Raw genomic sequence first — 17950 nt, forward strand, 5'->3', positions numbered from 1 at the left:
ACTGCAATCTGGAAAAATGTTTTGGGTTTAATAATTTAAGGTACAATATATAATGTAGAAGTAAGCAGTTGAATTCATGTTTAGTTTTTCCAGATGTTCAGTTTCCACAGTAATAAAATTCAGGTTCTGAGGGGGCTGTTTGAGGGATCGTGATGAAAGCTGGAATCCGACAACTGACACTGATCACTGTGCAAGATGGCTTGTATTTCATCGTGGTGTTTTACAGGTCCTGTTCAACTTAACTACATAAAATCCCATTGTTACAAAGAATAATGTGATGTTTTACTGAAGTGAACTGCTTTGTATTAAAATTACCACGTGGCAAAAGTAGTAGGCCTGACTCTGCAGTTTCAGCTGAAGCAGTGTTATGAATATTTAGTGACAAATTGTATTTCATTAATGTCCTCAATAAAACTACTGTATTTACGTGTTCTTGTGCTTGATTGTCACATTTCATATTTAAACCTTTAATAAAATACTGTTAAATGGTTATAGAATGACAACGGGAGAATTCGATGAATATGCACTTATATGCAAGTAGCTAATCCACACGACCCATGGTATGCCTTTTATTAAAGTATTATGTTAATACGCATTTTTAATGCCTATTTGAAATATATATTTCAGTGTTTTAATATTTGTGACTAGTTTACAAGTAAGCTATATTCGCGTGTTTGCTTTTGTATATTACGGTTTTCTTTCTTAATTAACTGAAACTGTAGTTGCAAAACCTATTTATATAGTAAAGGAGGTGCATTTGTATGTGTCCATCACATGAAATATCCAGTTTAGTGGCTGTGTCCCAATAGCTACAAAACACTTCATTTCCTATCTGTTTTTCTTGGTTTTGCCTAATTTGTAGCAAAGGTCTCGCTAAATGTACTGGCAGACCTGACTAGCATGTGGAGGACATGGATGCCAGATCAAGCAAATCAAAGAATACAAATAAGAGAAAGTTTCATTCAACTATTCTGACGCAGCCAGTCTCTCCGCGGCGCTCAGTCTAGGAGGAGCCTCCGTGCAGTCTAAAGGTTACTGAGCGCAGAAACGTCCAATCACAGATCAACAAACCCTCAAGGCGGGACTAGAGAACGCCTTTTGTGTCCAATGACAGTTGAGAACGCTATGATTGACGGAAATTCTGACCAATTAGAGCACTCGTTGGGTGACACCGAACCTCCTTTGTCCGCCTCAACGGACGCCATCTTGACCGACCGTATCGGGTGACTGAGAGAGGTTGAGCCGTTCACTTACCGACGTGCTCGGACTATTTACATTAAAGTAAAGTAGTTATTAGGAGGACTTGTAGGTGAAACATACTAGACAACTGAGGAGAGTTAGATAAAACATTCGGAAATGGCAACGGGAGCAAACGCAACCCCGCTGGGGAAGCTGCACCCGAGTATTGGCGCTAAACGGGGCTTCGACGCGGGTCCCGGCGCTGGGCTAACGACTCCGCCGGGGCCTCCGGTCTCATTCCCGCTGCAGAACTTCCAGCAGCCGCAGATGCCGAACGTGTCTTTCCCTCAGTTTTCCGGAATGCCCGGGTCTTCGTTTGCAAATCCAGCTGTAGCCGGGTTGCCGTCTCAAGGCGGAGGTACAGTATAACCGTGTGTGACTGTGGTGGTGCTATATGATCGGTTAGCTTTTAGCTAATACGGGCTAAAACGAGAGAAGACTCCAGAATCTTCTGCGACTGGAGCAGCCGGGCGCACAGAGATGGGTTAGTCGGGCGCTTTTCAAACTCTAACACGCCTAGGTCGAAAAAGCTAGGTAAAAAGCTAAATATCAGACTCCCTTATAACTGAATGAGGTGGGTAAGACGCTGCGGCCTGTGAGGACCGCGTTTAAGCACGACCGCTCTTCCTAAGGCATAACGTTAGCTAACTTACAAAGTTGAGGTCCGCTTCTTGTTCGAATTTTCCCGTTCCGCCTTAAATAGTGCAGCAGTTACGTTCTGAATGGATCTGCTGCACCATTTAAGGTGGAATGGAAAAATTTAATAGGAAGCCGACTTCAGCCTCGTCTAAAGCATGGATAGAAGCGTGTAGGTTAGCTACCTTGCTGTAGGCCCACGTTGCTCGTCTGGTCGTTGCCATATTAATGAAGGCCACTACGAACCGTATTGAAGAGCCGGTTCTTTTGAATCAAGTTAGCTTTAAAAGAGCCCTTTTGGTTCGTTTCCCCGCTTTAAGTGCGTACGTTTAAAGGTTTTGTGCTATGCCACTTAGCTTGGTTGCCGTGAGTGTGAGCTAACGTTAGTTTTGTGAATGCTGTAACGTTCACTACTAAAATTACCGTTAAATTGAATAACAAGTGTTATATGTGGGGTTAATTTAAGCACAAGCCTGTATCTTCCGAATGGTATTAGGCCTGTTTACATTTAGATTTATACTGTGTTTGGCGATGGCGGATGAATCGCAGTAGTACAACTTAAGGAGGCGCTCCAGTACGTTTCGGATACCAGAGGGCAGTAATTAGCGGAACGTGATCTTCCAAAAATCCGAACATTTTACTTCTAATGATCATCGCCACATATCTAATGATCATCGCCACATATGGCATGGTAAGATTATTGGCCATAATAAAGCAGTGTGAGCTCCTATCGCTCACACTGCTATCGAGGATTTTTTTTAAAACAGAGCCAGTCATATTGAGCGGATTGCCCATCGTTGTTGCATCTGCTCAGAGAATCAGTGTTGTTTGGTTGATGTTTTCCCCCCTCGTCACTGTAGCCGATTTGTGTCTGAAGAGAGTAAACTGCTCCAAAGTAAGAGAAGTCATTCATCGTGATTGCGGCCTCAATATAACACCTTTATCATTATGCTTTTTTACTATAATCCTAGAAGCTTTAAATCTGCAGCTTTATGTAGATGTGGCCTAGTTATTATCTATGGGCCGTAGGATCTTTTTTTGAATGACTGTGGTGGTACCGCACCACCCCAAAGTATATAGACGACCACTGAAACGTATTCCGTGTCATTTTTTTTTTACCGATATCCAGTTTCCATTTTGTTCCATTTTACCAAAATGTTTTATATTTTATGAATAAGCGGTGACAGTGTCTTTTATGCATAGTGTCACTTCTTCACTGTGGTCATTTCCATGACCTAAACTTTGACTTCAGCCATGACCATTAGATGTTTCACATCTAAACACAACAAGCTGTTTATCTTTCACTTATTTGAATACCTGAGGAAGTAAACAAATGCAATGATGAGTTTGGATAGTTGTATACTGAAATTAACCCCTAACCACTCACACCCCCACTCACACATGAATACAATTTAATAGACTAAAATTTGTGTTGAGCAGTCTTCAGGTGCTCTAGTGCAAGGGGGCTGGAGATCTACCACCCTGAAGATTTTAGATCCAACACACCTGGCAGTATTATTCAGATGCCTCTGAAGGCCTTCGTTACCCGCATCAGGTGTGATAGACTATAGTTGGAGCTAAACTATGCAGAGTTGTAGGTTTTCAGGACCAGGCTTCGGCACCCCTGCTCTAGTGTTTGTCGAGGGGCAGGGCCTCACAGCACAAAACGGTTCAGAACCACCGGTTTAAGAAACCTGCAATAAAAAGTAGACGGAAATGCGTTTTGATCTGCGTTTTGAAAAAGCCAGAAGTGTGGTAACTATCCGACCATACTCTGTAAGAAGCCCGCTGCCTGTTTTCACACTGCTCTGCACACTGAAGATCATCTTTTGAAGATTTATAAATCTACAAACATGCATGCGGTGGTGCTGGTCACTGATACCCCAACAATAATCTCTGATAGATTGTGGTCAGAAGAAAAGGAAAAAGAGCCGCTGGAGCAGTGAGACTCCTGATCAGAAGACCATTATCCCGGGCATGCCCACAGTCATCCCCCCAGGGCTCACCCGTGATCAGGAGAGAGCTTATATAGGTAATTGAGTCCCATATTCTCTTTTGAATGTTTAAGGTTGGTGCATACTTTGCAAAAGGTTTATTCTCCCCTCCACATCCCAGCAGCTCCCTTTTTGTTTCTTTTCAGTCCAAGTTATGTGCCCATTGCTTCATAACAATTTGCACATCATACAGAGGACGTGGTTGCCAGAACTTCCCTAGTTGAAATTTTTTGCTGGGTTGCTCAGACATTACTGAACGTGCATGCCGAAATGCTGCCGACAAAATGAGATGCGGTTCAGATATGCCGATTTGCAGTGAAGTTCTTTAATGTCTGATTACACTCACAATGCTTGAAACACTAATACAAGGTGCCTTATTTCAGGTATCTTTTTAATTCTTTAATTAAAACACATTTATTAGGGGTGTATTGCATGAAAGGTGCAGTGTTAGGCGCTGGTTCTCATAGTTGTGAATCGTTTGCGTTCTTGTCAAAGCTTGTGTTCCATCAGACATCTATAATCAAATGCCCACAGTCTCTCTCTGATGTTGCTGCTTGTTGTGAATTGTCTTCTGGCTGCAGGATCTCATCACTGCTCATGTTAACCATGAAAATGTCTTAACCAATTAGATTGGGCAAAAAGTAGGCAATGCAGGCCTAACATGAATTGCAGTCATCTTCATCACCAGTGTTTGAATGTGCTGTGTAACGAGATCAGTGTCCTCATTCCTGTCGGGTGCTTGCTCTGAAGTGGCATGTGGTTTAGTTGTATCCAAAACCTCATGTGACTAAATGCATCTTGTACACTGGTGCTTTAAATCCTCAGTCACTTAATAAACATTTCTTCAACTAGAGGCCACTTGATTAGATTTGATTCATGGGTGCAGTGTTGTAAAGTCTTTTAATCCACAGAAAACAAATGATGTACCCGAACACAAGTGGTCTAATGATTATTCCAGATGCAAGTGTTATTCATATTTTGCAATTTAAGGTTATTTAAATATTGAGATACATATGGTGGGTTGATGCCATGTAACACACAGGTTTGATTCAAAGCAAGAAAAATACAAGGGGAGCACAGTGATATAGGAGTTTCCATACTGGTGCATCCCCAAAGTATATTTTGTAACCTGATTCTTAATATATTCTTATTTGAACTGCCTGTTACTGTTAGTGCTCAGCTCTGCTGGTAAGTCACCACTCAAGTGGCCTGTCAATAACAGAATAAGTTATTGACAAGTGTTGAAGTTTGTTGTTAAGAATTGATTCTCCCCCGATGTCCACTTGTGGCACTGACCTACGTTTTGATCTCTTCACATTTGTCACTTTTTGCATCTTTCTTGCTCGTTCTTCACAGAAAACACTGTTTATGGAACATAAGTTTGTTCCTTTAAGACTGTCAGGCCTGTAGGTTAGCACATGCAGTCTGTCAGTCATCCTCAGTTTCCATTAATGACATAAGCAATGTTTGCATTATGTAGCCCAAGTGTTATCCTCAGCCTAACTTTCTTCCTGTGCTTCCTTCTTATTGAAGATGCATATCTGGTGCATACACAAATAAACTGGCATGCTTTATGTGACTCCCCCAGTTCAAAGTGTCGTGGCCCAGGTCAATGAGCTTTAGGAATGATGTCTTTTTTTTAATCTAATTTTAAATAAACGTTTTTACTCTGGCAGGTTTCCTTTTATGACACCACTTTATCGCTAATTCAGTAATAACATTCAGTAGCATTTGCCAACACAGATTTACGTATTTGAAAAACATGTCTATTCCAGTATTTTTGATTTGATCAGATTTTCTGGATTGGTGGCATTCATTGGAAGCCTGCCTCGGTGAACGCCTGTTCACTGTTTTGTGAAATTCCTCTGAAATTAATTGTTTATTTGAAACCCTTCCCACATTTCTAATTTCTTTTTGTAATTTTATATAATATTTGGAATACTTTTTATAGGATATCTAAACTATATGCTGGAAGATACATGCTCTGTACGAGCATGAAAAATGTTATTTGTAGTACGAATTCATATGTGTGTGTATATATGTTTTTTTTAGAAATTAGGAAGGGGTTCAGAATATTTTTGTAGCATTGAAGGTCTTAAATGTTGGCCTTGATTCTTGACCTCTCATTCATTGTTAATCATGTTTCATTTTTAACCTTAATGAGTGCGCCACTGAAGTGTTTTGCACTCTTTGTTTCAAGGTATTTTTTGCTGCTAACCACATTTTTCTCCATCCTTGTTTTTTTCTTTTCTTTTTTTTTCTTTCCTAACCTGATTTCTTCCAGTCCAACTGCAGATCGAAGACCTGACTCGTAAACTGCGTACAGGAGACCTGGGAATCCCTGTTAATCCTGAGGACAGGTCGGAATAACCATTTAAACCCAACAACAGTAACACTTTCTTTACCTCTTCATCAATTATGAAGTCAAATTTAAAATGTGTTTTACATACAATATAGTAAAATAGTTATGTAGAAGATAGTCAGTTAGTTGTTCTTAGAAATGAAGGTATGTAGATTTCAGCCCAGTATGGTAATTGTCTGATGACTACATTAGGGAATATCATATTTGTGTCTCCAGTTTTTTTTATCTTAAGTTTTAAATTTTAAGAATATTATTCCATCTTTATAATGCCGATTTTTGTTTTGGAGTTTCTGTCACCAGTATTTGGCCATGCTTTTCAATTCTTCATGTTTCTTTTGAAGGCAAGTCAGACATTTTATCTGGAGAGGCAAAGGCATGACCAGACTGGGCCTCTTAAAGGAAAATTCCACCCAAAAATAATTTTTGTTTGTTTGACAGCTCAGACAAAAGGCCAGAATGGATCCATGCTTTCCAGAATATAGAATGCTTGCTCCAGGTTTTTAAATCACCATACTTGTTCAAATGAAAATGTATGTTTTATATCAAAACCAGGAGCCGTATTACAGAAACTTCCTACCTTTTTGTCTTGGGTTAACATCAGACAGGTCAAGATGAGATTTTTCACATATTCGTATAATAGAAGCAACTAGCAACTGGCCATATGTGAACAGCTGAAACGTAAACACAAAGTAATCAAGTTAGTTAGCCAGACAGCTAGCTACCTTACTGATGTAAAAAGGTCAAACAAAGCTATAGTCAGATAAACTTGAAGTTAAGAATATTGTCACAGAGCTGTGTCTTTATCAGAGCGTTGCTATGTTAGTTTCCCAAACGCTTTAGCTGAGCACGCTAACGTTATTCCTCCTTATAACCAGCAACACAATTAGCTCTGTCTCCTCATTATTCACCATCACTTATATTTTATCTGACTAGTTTCCATCAACGTTAACACACTAGACATTTTGTCTAGTTAGGATGTTTCTGTAATACTGTTTATCTGGAGTTGGGATAAGATGAACTTAAGAACGGTTGTTCTGGAATAGCTTCTGTCCTAAATTCAGTCCCAACTAAAGTTGTCATGGTGATTTCAGAGTAAAGTCTGGGTTCAGCCCAACCATCTCTGTGAACCATCTCAAAGAAGTTTTGGTAATACGGCCTCAGTTCTCTATCTTGGAAAGCATGTTACTTCTGCTGTCATATGAGAAATAAGGCAAAGAAAACAAATATGAACATATATGAGGCATTTGGTTGTAATTCACCTTTAAACTGAGCTATTAGTATTAAAGTAAAGGAAGCATTTTAGACCATCTGTACTGCCATCGCAAGATAGATAAACCACTTTTCATGTTGTGCTATATTATCTCTGCTACTGTTACAGTTTTTGTTATTGATGCGTTCTGCTGTATCAGTAAATGAAAAGGTTGAGGCTGGTAGTCAGTGGTACCGGTTCTTCCTCAGGTATGAATCATCATAACGGTTTAGCTAAAATTCCACGGATAACGTCATGTACAAACAGTACCACCTACGTTCCCTCTGGTACCCTCTGTTTCCTGTTAGTGCCTGATTCGGTCAGCTGCATCAGAAGACATTTTTGTCTTCTTGGAGCTTTGTCTGCACAACAAGCTGTGGACCAGCTGGTCCTGAAGTGTGAATTCCAGAATCCACCTGCTGAAGATGAAGCTGAAATTGGCTTCTATCTCAGTTTTCCTGCTTCACCTTAAAGTGGTGGAGATACCAAAATGTAACTGTCCTCATTTTGAGGTGGAATGGAAAATTCTAATAAATATCTTAAGAAACTTCAGCCATGTAGAAATTCAGATTTTAAAACAATGAGCAGCATTTTTTTGCTAACCTCACAGGGTTAGTATTAGAAAGCAATATTGACAGGTTTATTTTGTAAAGTAGTAAAGGGACATCCCAAAATAAAGAGCCATTCTTAGTTAATCATCTGTTTTACTTTAAATCTTTATGTATTTCTGTAATGTTAGACCACCCCCCTACTAGTTCAGGGCATGTTGGTTAAGATAATTTGTCCCAATATTCATGATTCCAAGGAAGATCAGAATGTTATTTGCAGCCTTTATGCTGAATGCATTATGCCAAATTGAACATTTTCCAGTGTTTTTTCCAGCTACGTTGTTAGTTCATAATTGTGTGCTTCCTTTACTTTAATTAATCCATGAACACAATTACAATTACATTAATCCAGATTGACTATAAACCAGAATATTCTGATAGCAATACCTTTTGTTTAAAGAATTAGAGCTTGTAAGTTTAGAAACTGACAGTCACTTTCCCTATTGCAGTATTTATTACTTAATTTTCATACTAATGCAGATGATGTGACAGTTATTAATGTTTTTCTTTTGATGTGTTAAATTGGCGCATAGAATTTGTTCTACTGCTGGTGGTGGGTGTCTTCATGCTGTGCTTAAAGAATGTTTGTAAACGTATCAGGTGACACAAACAATTTATTTTTTTTCCCTGATTATGTCCATAATGATATGACATTTATATGGTCATATAACTAATCTGTGGTATTGTTGTATAATTGCATGCATGTCAAAAATATTGCATGTGGACTAAAGAACAGTGGACAGAATTTAAAAAAAAAGGTTAATATCAGTTGTTTACATTATTGTAGCTTTTTCCTCCTAAGACTTCATTTTAAGTAGCTAAAAAGTTAGACAGGTTTTTTCCCCTATATCTTGTTTTCTTTTTAAAGGTTGAGAGTAAGTTTAAAAGTATTTTAAGCTCTTTTAACCCAAATTGATAATCTGTCGCCCCTATTTGCTGAAATCCGCAGTTCAGCATTACAAATTCAAAATATTTTTAGTTTTTTATTGTTGGTTGTTCTGAAGGTCACTAATGATTTTCCATAAAGGGACGTCTGTGATTTTGTACAGGAATTCTAACAGTATTCCAGATTTCTGCACTGGAAGACCTCTCTTGGAGAACTCTCTGATGCTGTCTTTCCTGGAGTAACCATAACCCTAATAACAATGATGGCACGCACATAGTTTGCATAAGCCTTTAACTGTAAAGCAGGAATTTTGATGCTGCTCAAATGAGAGTGTCTCTTTGCTAGCCACAAGCCCAGCTCTCTCTTCCTGCCATAGTCTTTTCAGCATAATCTTAATCCAAAGTTTTCACAGCACACCTAAAACAAGGTTCTTTCTGAAGATCCGTTCACTCCAGGATTTAGGGATGATTGCTTCCAATGCGCAAAACAAACTCTGGGGGTGTTTCAGGTTGTCGACGGTGGAGTTTGCGAGCCAAAAGCGAGAGACTTTCCTCTAATTTTTTTTTATTCACTTTTCTCCTCTTTCAATTGTCTCTCATGAACCTGTTAACGCCAATGCAGCTCTCTTTTTTTTGAGAGTTCTCAAAAAGGTTGACTTTCTAATCATAATTCATTTTCTCTAACCCAAATTCCCCCTCTCGTAACCTTTTTCAAGCGCAGAGCTTCGTAATGCAGCATAACAGCAGCACCCAAGGGTAAGGTAATGATTGGAGCCAACTCTAGAATGCTCTTCTCAGAAGTGTGAAGTCTGCCACAGGCATCCAAAGATGTGCCAGGTGTCCGCCTGCTCCGGTGTGAAGGGGATAGCTCAGTTCCACAGAAAGACACTGTAGCTCAAGTGTGTTGGTTGCCCCACAGGTCCAGAATTTAAATTACTTCAGTTTTTCTTCTTCTGTGAATCCAATAGACTGATAAAACTGAAGCTGCAGACAAGTATAATATGCTGCCATCTGTAAAGTTTTCTCATGGGGACACACACTGTCACTTTTCCTAGGCAACAGAGGATTACCTTTGTTGTGAATTTCAGCAGTGAAAGACCATTTTTTTTCCCACCTCTCTGCTGAAGGTAGTGTTTCCCTCCCTTTCTTTTTGAATATACTCCGCTTTGATATTACTCTGGGGCATCCTGTACTCTTTTCAAGTGACCTCCCAAAACATAAATCAGGTGTCGGCTAGGGCTAGGGAAGTGAGCAAGTTTTTTGGTATTTGCCACCTCTTCAAAAAATAAACTTGAAATTAATGCTGTTTGTGTTTTTCTGTCTATATTCCTCCTTTCACCAACAGGTCTCCATCTCCTGAGCCGATTTATAACAGTGAGGGGAAAAGGCTAAACACACGTGAGTACCGCACCCGCAAAAAACTGGAGGAGGAGAGACATTCGCTGATCACAGAGATGGTTGGGCTGAACCCAGAGTTTAAGCCCCCTGCTGACTACAAGTAAGTGCGTTCTCTTTTCTTTTTTCCCCCTCCCTTTTTCTAATCTCTCAGAAACAAGTGATTGGTGGTGCATGAAACCCAGAGTTCAGTTTGTGACTGTGCTATTACTAGCTTTTGAATTCTCCTCAAAGTTTTTGGTATCTGTTTTTCTCTCAGGCCTCCAGCCACCAGAGTCAGTGATAAGGTGATGATCCCACAGGAAGAGTATCCGGAAATAAACTTTGTTGGACTGTTGATTGGGCCACGGTGTGTATCATACATCGAGCGCAGGAAGCCAGTGATTCCAGTAATTAAGTGTGCATTTCCAAAATGATGGGGTGTGTGTGTGTATTTTTGTTCTACAGTGGCAACACACTGAAAAACATTGAGAAAGAATGTTGTGCTAAGATCATGATCCGTGGAAAGGGCTCAGTGAAGGAAGGTAAAGTGGGCCGTAAGGACGGACAGATGCTGCCTGGGGAAGATGAACCTCTGCATGCTCTGGTCACCGCCAACACCATGGAGAACGTCAAGAAGGCTGTAGAGCAAGTGAGGAAAGCTTCTTTGCATCAGATCACAAAGTCGTAGAGCCATGACGCAGCTCGTTCAGTGGTGATCCTAGATTGTAGTTGGCCTTTTTTTTTTTCTTCTTCTTCTTTTTTCAGTTGGTAATCTTATCACAAAGACTGAAACGGTATGGTGTCTGTCTGGCTGATGGCTGATGTTCTACTGGTTCCCTGTAGATCCGGAATATTCTAAAGCAGGGCATTGAGACACCAGAAGATCAGAATGACCTGAGGAAGATGCAGCTGAGGGAGCTGGCTCGACTCAATGGCACTCTCAGAGAGGATGACAACAGGTGAGCAGTGGCACTCATACCAAATTTTATTTATTTATTTTTTATTTATTCCATTTTCACAACCCTTTCATAGTAAAGTATAGTAATATTTTAGCAGAAGAAATCTAAGTCTGAAAGCCTAGTAAAAAGGAATGTGCAAAAATTTCCTCTGCAGGATTTTGCGGCCATGGCAAAGTTCTGAGCCTCGCAGCATCACTAACACCACCCTTTGTACAAAATGTGGAGGAGCTGGGCACATTGCCTCCGACTGCAAGTTCACCAGGTATCTGGCTGAATTTGAGGCCTCTCTCTGTCTTTGTTTTCCATAATGAAATGATGGGTCCTTTTTGTGTCTCTGTATGTTTCTTAAAACATTTTACTATCTTAAACCTATTACCAACCTCTTGCAGCTCCTATCCCCCGAGGCAAGGTGAGCCACCCCAGTCAGCTCAGGATAAGGCCCGTATGGATAAAGAGTATCTCTCCCTAATGGCTGAGCTGGGAGAAGCTCCAGTTCCTGCCTCCAGCGGTGGGCACAACACCACCCCTCCCAGCGGCCCCCGAGGAACTGGGCCCAGCAGCAACCAGCCACCTCCAGTGAGGCTTTATACTTTGACTTTGCAAAGTGTAGTTTGAGTTTTGACTGCTCAAGTTTATTGCCTTAAATGTATTGGGCATTCCTGGTCTTTGTAAATAGTTACAGTATATGTAGGGTGTTGATAACTGTTTTGTTTTTTTTAAAATAAGAAGCAAAAAAGGAAACTGCCTTGTCTATGAAGAGTACTCCATTTCTGAAATGATAGTATGTAGCCTGTGGTTAATCATATCCCAGTGATTGTATTGTTTTACATTCTGTGATTCTGTAGCTTGTGTAGTACTCCTGCCTCAATTTTACCTTGTCAAGTGAGAACCCTTACAGTAAAACTGAATTCACAGCTGTCTTAAACTTCTATGCTGTCTTTGTACAATTTCACCTTCTGTTTCTTTTCTCAGACTCGTCCTCCTTGGATGAATTCTGGCCCTTCTGATAACAGGAACTTCCATAATATGCATGGTGGTCCTGGTGGTCATGGAGGCCCCCACAACTTCCCTCCTCCCATGCCCAACATGGGTGGACCACCAATGCCCCCCAACCCCAACGGCATGCCCCCTCCCTGGATGCAGCCGCCACCTCCTCCCATGGGCCAGGGCCCGGCCCCACCTGGACACCCAATGGGTAAGTTAAATTCTTTTCAATTTATAGCTACAGTAATTTATTTTGTCCTTTTAAGTTGTGTGGTTTTTTTGGGGGTTTTTTTTTTTGTTTTTTTTTAATTCTGAAAAGATTTCCGTTTGTGGTTTGCAAAAGAATCGAAAGCACATCTCCAAATTAACAAACACTGAAAGTTGTTTTGAGTTCACTCACAGTTGCAGCAGTTCTGGAGGTGTTTGATGCTATTCACACATTTGGGGAATGTACAGGTTCGATCAACCTACACTTTGAAAATTCTCCCTCCAGGTTTGCTGCCTCCACCTATGGGTATGATGCCACCTCCTCCACCTCCTCCCAACAGTCAGCCGCCTCCGCCCCCATCAGGTCCTCTGCCACCATGGCAACAGCAGGCCCCACCTCCTCCACCAACCAGCAGCATGGCCACCAGTGCCCCACTGCCATGGCAACAGAGTGAGTACATTTGCAAAGGACATTCCAGTAGATGTAGTGCAGTTTAAAAAGGGATGCACTACATCTACCTTTTTCTTTTTTTCAGGCAGAGTACGTATTTTTAGTACTCGCCAATATAGAATCCGATACCATACTGGGTAACCTACTTCGAATTAAGTAGTTGTTGGTGTAAATGAGTGCAGTGTACCATAAAAAAATAAATGATTGAATTCTAGCTTATTTTAAATAATGTGCATTAGCCAGCTGTGCTGTTTGTTACCTTGTATTGAGTAGTGCTGCAGTATAGAGGAGCAAATTGAAAAGCACTTCTTTACAGCTGTAGTACAAGTCATAGTTTTTTTTTGTCCTCACTTCTCAGCAATAGCACAGCGACAGTAGGAATCACGTCTGCTGAGCTTACGTTTTGAGATTTACGTCTTGTTGGTAGTATTTTGTTTGGCTGATTGAGCTGTAGTTGAATGTCCTCTAATGCCAGACATACACTGTCCAATCTTATTCGCGAAGGGCCAGTGTGGCTGCAGGTTTTCACTCTTACAAAGGTCGCCTGATGAAATGTTTGAAGACTAAGACCAACTGATTAAACAAGTAGAAACAGGTGTGCTTCAGCCTGTTTGGGGTAAAAACCTGCAGCCACACCGGCCCTTTGCAGATAAGATTGGACACCCCTGGAATAGACTCTCTTGTACAGACAAAGCCTAAGATTTATATGTGAAACATCTTTACAGGCAACTCTGTCTACGGACGGTTTCAAATAAAGCTCTTTTTCTTGTCTCAGATACCACTACCACCTCAACTCCAGCTACGGGTAACCTGCCTCCCTGGCAACAGCCCCAGCCATCAGCAGCATCTGCCGCACAGCCCCCACCTCCTATGGGCAACCCCTCCATGGTGCCCCCTCCCCCTGGAGTTCAGCCACCGCTGCCCCCTGGCGCCCCTCCTCCGCCGCCTCCCCCACCTCCAGGCTCAGCAGGCATGATGTATGCCCCTCCTCCTCCCCCTCCACCTATGGACCCTAACTTTGTCACCATGATGGGGATCCCAGGGATGCCCCCATTTGGGATGCCCCCAGCCCCTCCACCCCCACCACCCCAAAATTAAACGCCCCACATCATAGTGGTGGCTGAGATCAACCACAGAAGATTGAATACATTTGGACAACAGGACTTGGTTCTATCACTGCTAACATGTATTGTTAATGCAACTGGCCTTTGACCAGCTCTTGATTGTGTTGTTTTCTCCCCTGCTTGGACGAAAAAGGAAATGGGGGGGGGAGGGGCGGGGTAAGAGAGAGAGGTTGGTGTGGTTGAAATATGTAAATTTGCTTAACTTAATTTGTTTCTGATTTTAAAATTGTAGTGTTTGATCAACTGGTAGATTCTTTGTGTTTGTACTTTGATGTGCAGGGAATGGTATGTGTGTGTTTGCAGGGCCTTTGTTTAATGGTTGGTCCAAACGTCAGCAAATTGACATTCCAAACCACAGTAATTGAACTGATATCATATTAAGCAGCAGTTTATTTGTCATTATAAAGCAAGATGTTTTCCTCTGTGAAGATTTGACAAAGACTAATTGTATCCAGCATTTCGTTTTGTTCTTTAATATCCAAAACCTGAAAAGCTTTCGTTTGAAATTGTTGCCTTCCTTGAGTATTTTTGTAATGCTACATTCAGCTAAATAAAAGTTGAAATGGCTTCAAATGTAGGTAGTAGAAGATGTACAGACATGCAGCGTCTTTATGTTGCGCTTTGGCAATTTTAGACCTGGTTGATTTAATTTCTATCCTGAGTTCAAGGAACATTATTGGCCAGAATGCGTTTTGCCCAAGTACATGGAAAAGGCAATGTGAACTACTTGAATTCTCAGTGTATAGATGTTAAAAAGGACTTCGGCCCTATTTAGATTCTTGTCTTGCCTCTGCATTCAGACTTTCCTGCACTTGTGACCTACTTTCCTTAGTGTAGGTTACAGTTGTTTTAAAAGCCCTTTGTGGACCTCCATGAAGGCCCATTGAAGTTTCTCTAGCATTTTGCGAAAGACATTGGAAGCTCAAAAACATTGAAAAAAAAATAAATAAAGGTAATGCATTGATCTCCAACCTTTTTCCTGAGATTTATCCTCATGCACACTAATCTGACCCTAATCTGGTAAATGCCATCTAGGGGTATCAGTTTTAAACCTCCATTTAGATTGATTTTTCCAGAAACGGTTCAGTGCGTCATGAACTTCACCACCATGATTATGTTCCTACAATTCATTTGAAAACCACTTTGTGCAGAATGTGTTAATTCATTGTTTTAAAAATGGCATGAGACACTTGATCATGATGCATTGATGCATTTTCACAACAGATTTGTTTATTCAGATCATCTTAATCAGCCTAATCAGGGTTAGTACTGAACTCCGCAGGTAGGTGGATCTCCAGGAGGAGTGTTGCTAACAAGTGATCGTGTTTTATAGATCTGTTTGTGGGCATCACTACAAACCAGTGGAATTGACGAAAACGTAAAAGTATTATACTTGGCTGACGTGCCTGGAAGTTGTCCAGTCAATACAGCCAGTCTTAGGATCTACTTCTCTCCCAGCAATGTGTTTTGGGTGCTTTTATTTATTTTTTTTTCCCTGGCAGTCTTTCTTGCTTTTTTGGGGTGTGTAACTGTCTAGTCTTGTGTGCTTCACTATTATTGTATAAAGTTAGAAAATGCACATATTAAATGATAATACGTTTAGTTACTTTATTGTATTCTTACTTAAAAAAAAAAAATAAAGGTGATTATAAGTTTGTATTAAAATCTTAGTCTCTCTTTCTGAGGGTTGAGTTTTACAGGAGTTGAGGGTGGAGATGCTTAATGGTGTATAGATCATGTAAATTTCAGATTTCCTGAGTCAACAGATAACAGTGTAGTGTTTCTATGTTTGGGTGTCCTTATCATGTTGCTTTTGTCATGGACCGCCACAATTAGGTGCCTCTATATGGGCACTGCAAACTATATAGGCTATACATAGGTCATGAGCTCAGCTGCCTGTGTGATGCCCTTTGCTGAACTATATTGTAGCTCATATCTGTACAGTGCCATGCCCTGCTGTGCAGATTGGCTTGGAATGTATGTATGTCAAAAGCAGCCAATGAGGTGGTCCCTCAGACGGTGGTTTAGTTTCATAGGGACAGTGGCCTATATTTACTCAGTTGCATGTATTTCTATTAAAGTGTTTGATGGAAGTGATCATTCTTAAATTTACACACTAACAAGATGTAGTGTTGGTCATTATTTAATTAAGGCTTTAGGCTTCACATCCCTGATGTGTATGTGACTGGCAAGTCTAGGCTGCCTCTGAAACTGCATATCACCATACTAAATACTTTATAGAACTCATTAGTATACTACTCATAGGATAGTAATGAACAGGTGTGTGCAGCTCTAGTGCAGTTTCCAAACAAGCTAATAGCTGCCAAACATCAACATAATTATGTTTGTAAAACTGAAAACGTTATTGCTTTTTTTTTAATGATTGGTCGCGTTTGTTGGCTACAAGCTATTGGCTACTTACTATGTCAACCACACTTGCCTCTTGGGCATTTCCAATAGGACTGCTTTCCCATCTCAAATGTCAGGACGTTGTACATCCAATGCAGTGGAACAGTTGGTGTAGCTCTAGTGTTGTGGATTAATAATATCTCCCTCCTGCACTAGTATTGGTTAATAATATATCTCTCCTGTATTAGGATTGGTTAATAATATCTCCCTCCTGCACTAGGATTGGTTAATAATATATCTCTCCTGTATTAGGATTGGTTAATAATATCTCCCTCCTGCACTAGGATTGGTTGATAATGTCTCTCCTCCTGCACTAGGATTGGTTGATAATGTCTCTCCTCCTGCACTAGGATTGGTTAATAATATCTCCCTCCTGCACTAGGATTGTTTAATAATATCTCTCCTCCTGCACTAGGATTGGTTAATAATATCTCTCCTCCTGTATTAGGATTGGTTAATAATATCTCTCTCCTGTATTAGGATTGGTTAATAATATCTCTCCACCTGTATTAGGATTGGTTAATAATATCTCTCTCCTGCATTAGGATTGGTTAAAAATATATCTCTTCTGTGCTAGGATTGGTTAATAATATCTCTCTCCTGCGCTAGGATTGGTTAATAATGTCTCTCCTCCTGTATTAGGATTGGTTAATAATATCTCTCTCCTGTATTAGGATTGGTTAATAATATCTCTCTCCTGTATTAGGATTGGTTAATAATATCTCTCTCCTGCACTAGGATTGGTTAATAATATCTCTCTCCTGTATTAGGATAGGTTAATAATATCTCTCTCCTGCACTAGGATTGGTTAATAATATCTCTCCACCTGCACTAGGATTGGTTAATAATATCAGTAACACTTTCTATGAATGTCACGTTTGTAAGCACCTATAAACACTTTCATAACATGTTATAATGCATTCATAAGGCATCATAAACATGGCTATAAATATTTATAAAAATGCATTACACATTATAGTCATGCTTATTATGCATTATAAATTGTTAACATAATGCATTATAAATACTGTTCATAACAAATTATAAGAGCTCATAAGTTATATTTGTCCGCTCTAAGTAAAGTGAAGCATACTGTACTAAAGCTTCCTCCAGTGTTAAGACTGAGGCTTCAAGTTGAAGTATTTACTGAACAATGTACTGAAACACTAAAACATACACAATAAAGCACATTACAGGCTTCAAATGTCAGATTTTAAACTAGTGCTGCCATCAGTGTTTTACACAATGTGGCAAAGTCAATGTACACCACCGTTAGCTTAGCACAAACTTAACACTGCATGTCCAATAGAATGCTAGCAGAAATTAGCATTACTGTAGTGTAGTGTAGTGATGTTACAGGGTGAAGGGTTCTAGCTTGATGTTAGAACCAGTGATGGAACAAATTACAATGACAGCACTCTACTATCTCGCATCTCCCTTTCCAGGCATTCACTGCTCAGTGTGAT

The 17950-nt window shown here is 40.3% G+C and overlaps 1 protein-coding gene across 1 annotated transcript; it reads left to right on the plus strand.

Moving 5' to 3' along the window:
- The first annotated feature begins 1196 nt into the window (after positions 1-1196).
- sf1 (splicing factor 1) lies at positions 1197-15047 on the plus strand. The gene is made up of 12 exons (XM_036596126.1): positions 1197-1597; positions 3779-3907; positions 6154-6229; positions 10319-10471; positions 10628-10717; positions 10816-10999; positions 11194-11309; positions 11464-11571; positions 11699-11885; positions 12282-12504; positions 12787-12951; positions 13727-15047. Exons 1-12 carry the CDS (start codon positions 1357-1359, stop codon positions 14047-14049), a joined length of 1995 nt encoding a protein of 664 aa, XP_036452019.1. The 5' UTR covers positions 1197-1356; the 3' UTR covers positions 14050-15047.
- The last annotated feature ends 2903 nt before the right edge of the window (positions 15048-17950 follow it).

This window comes from Colossoma macropomum, unplaced genomic scaffold (genome assembly GCF_904425465.1).
Source record: "Colossoma macropomum unplaced genomic scaffold, Colossoma_macropomum, whole genome shotgun sequence".
NCBI lineage: Eukaryota > Metazoa > Chordata > Actinopteri > Characiformes > Serrasalmidae > Colossoma > Colossoma macropomum.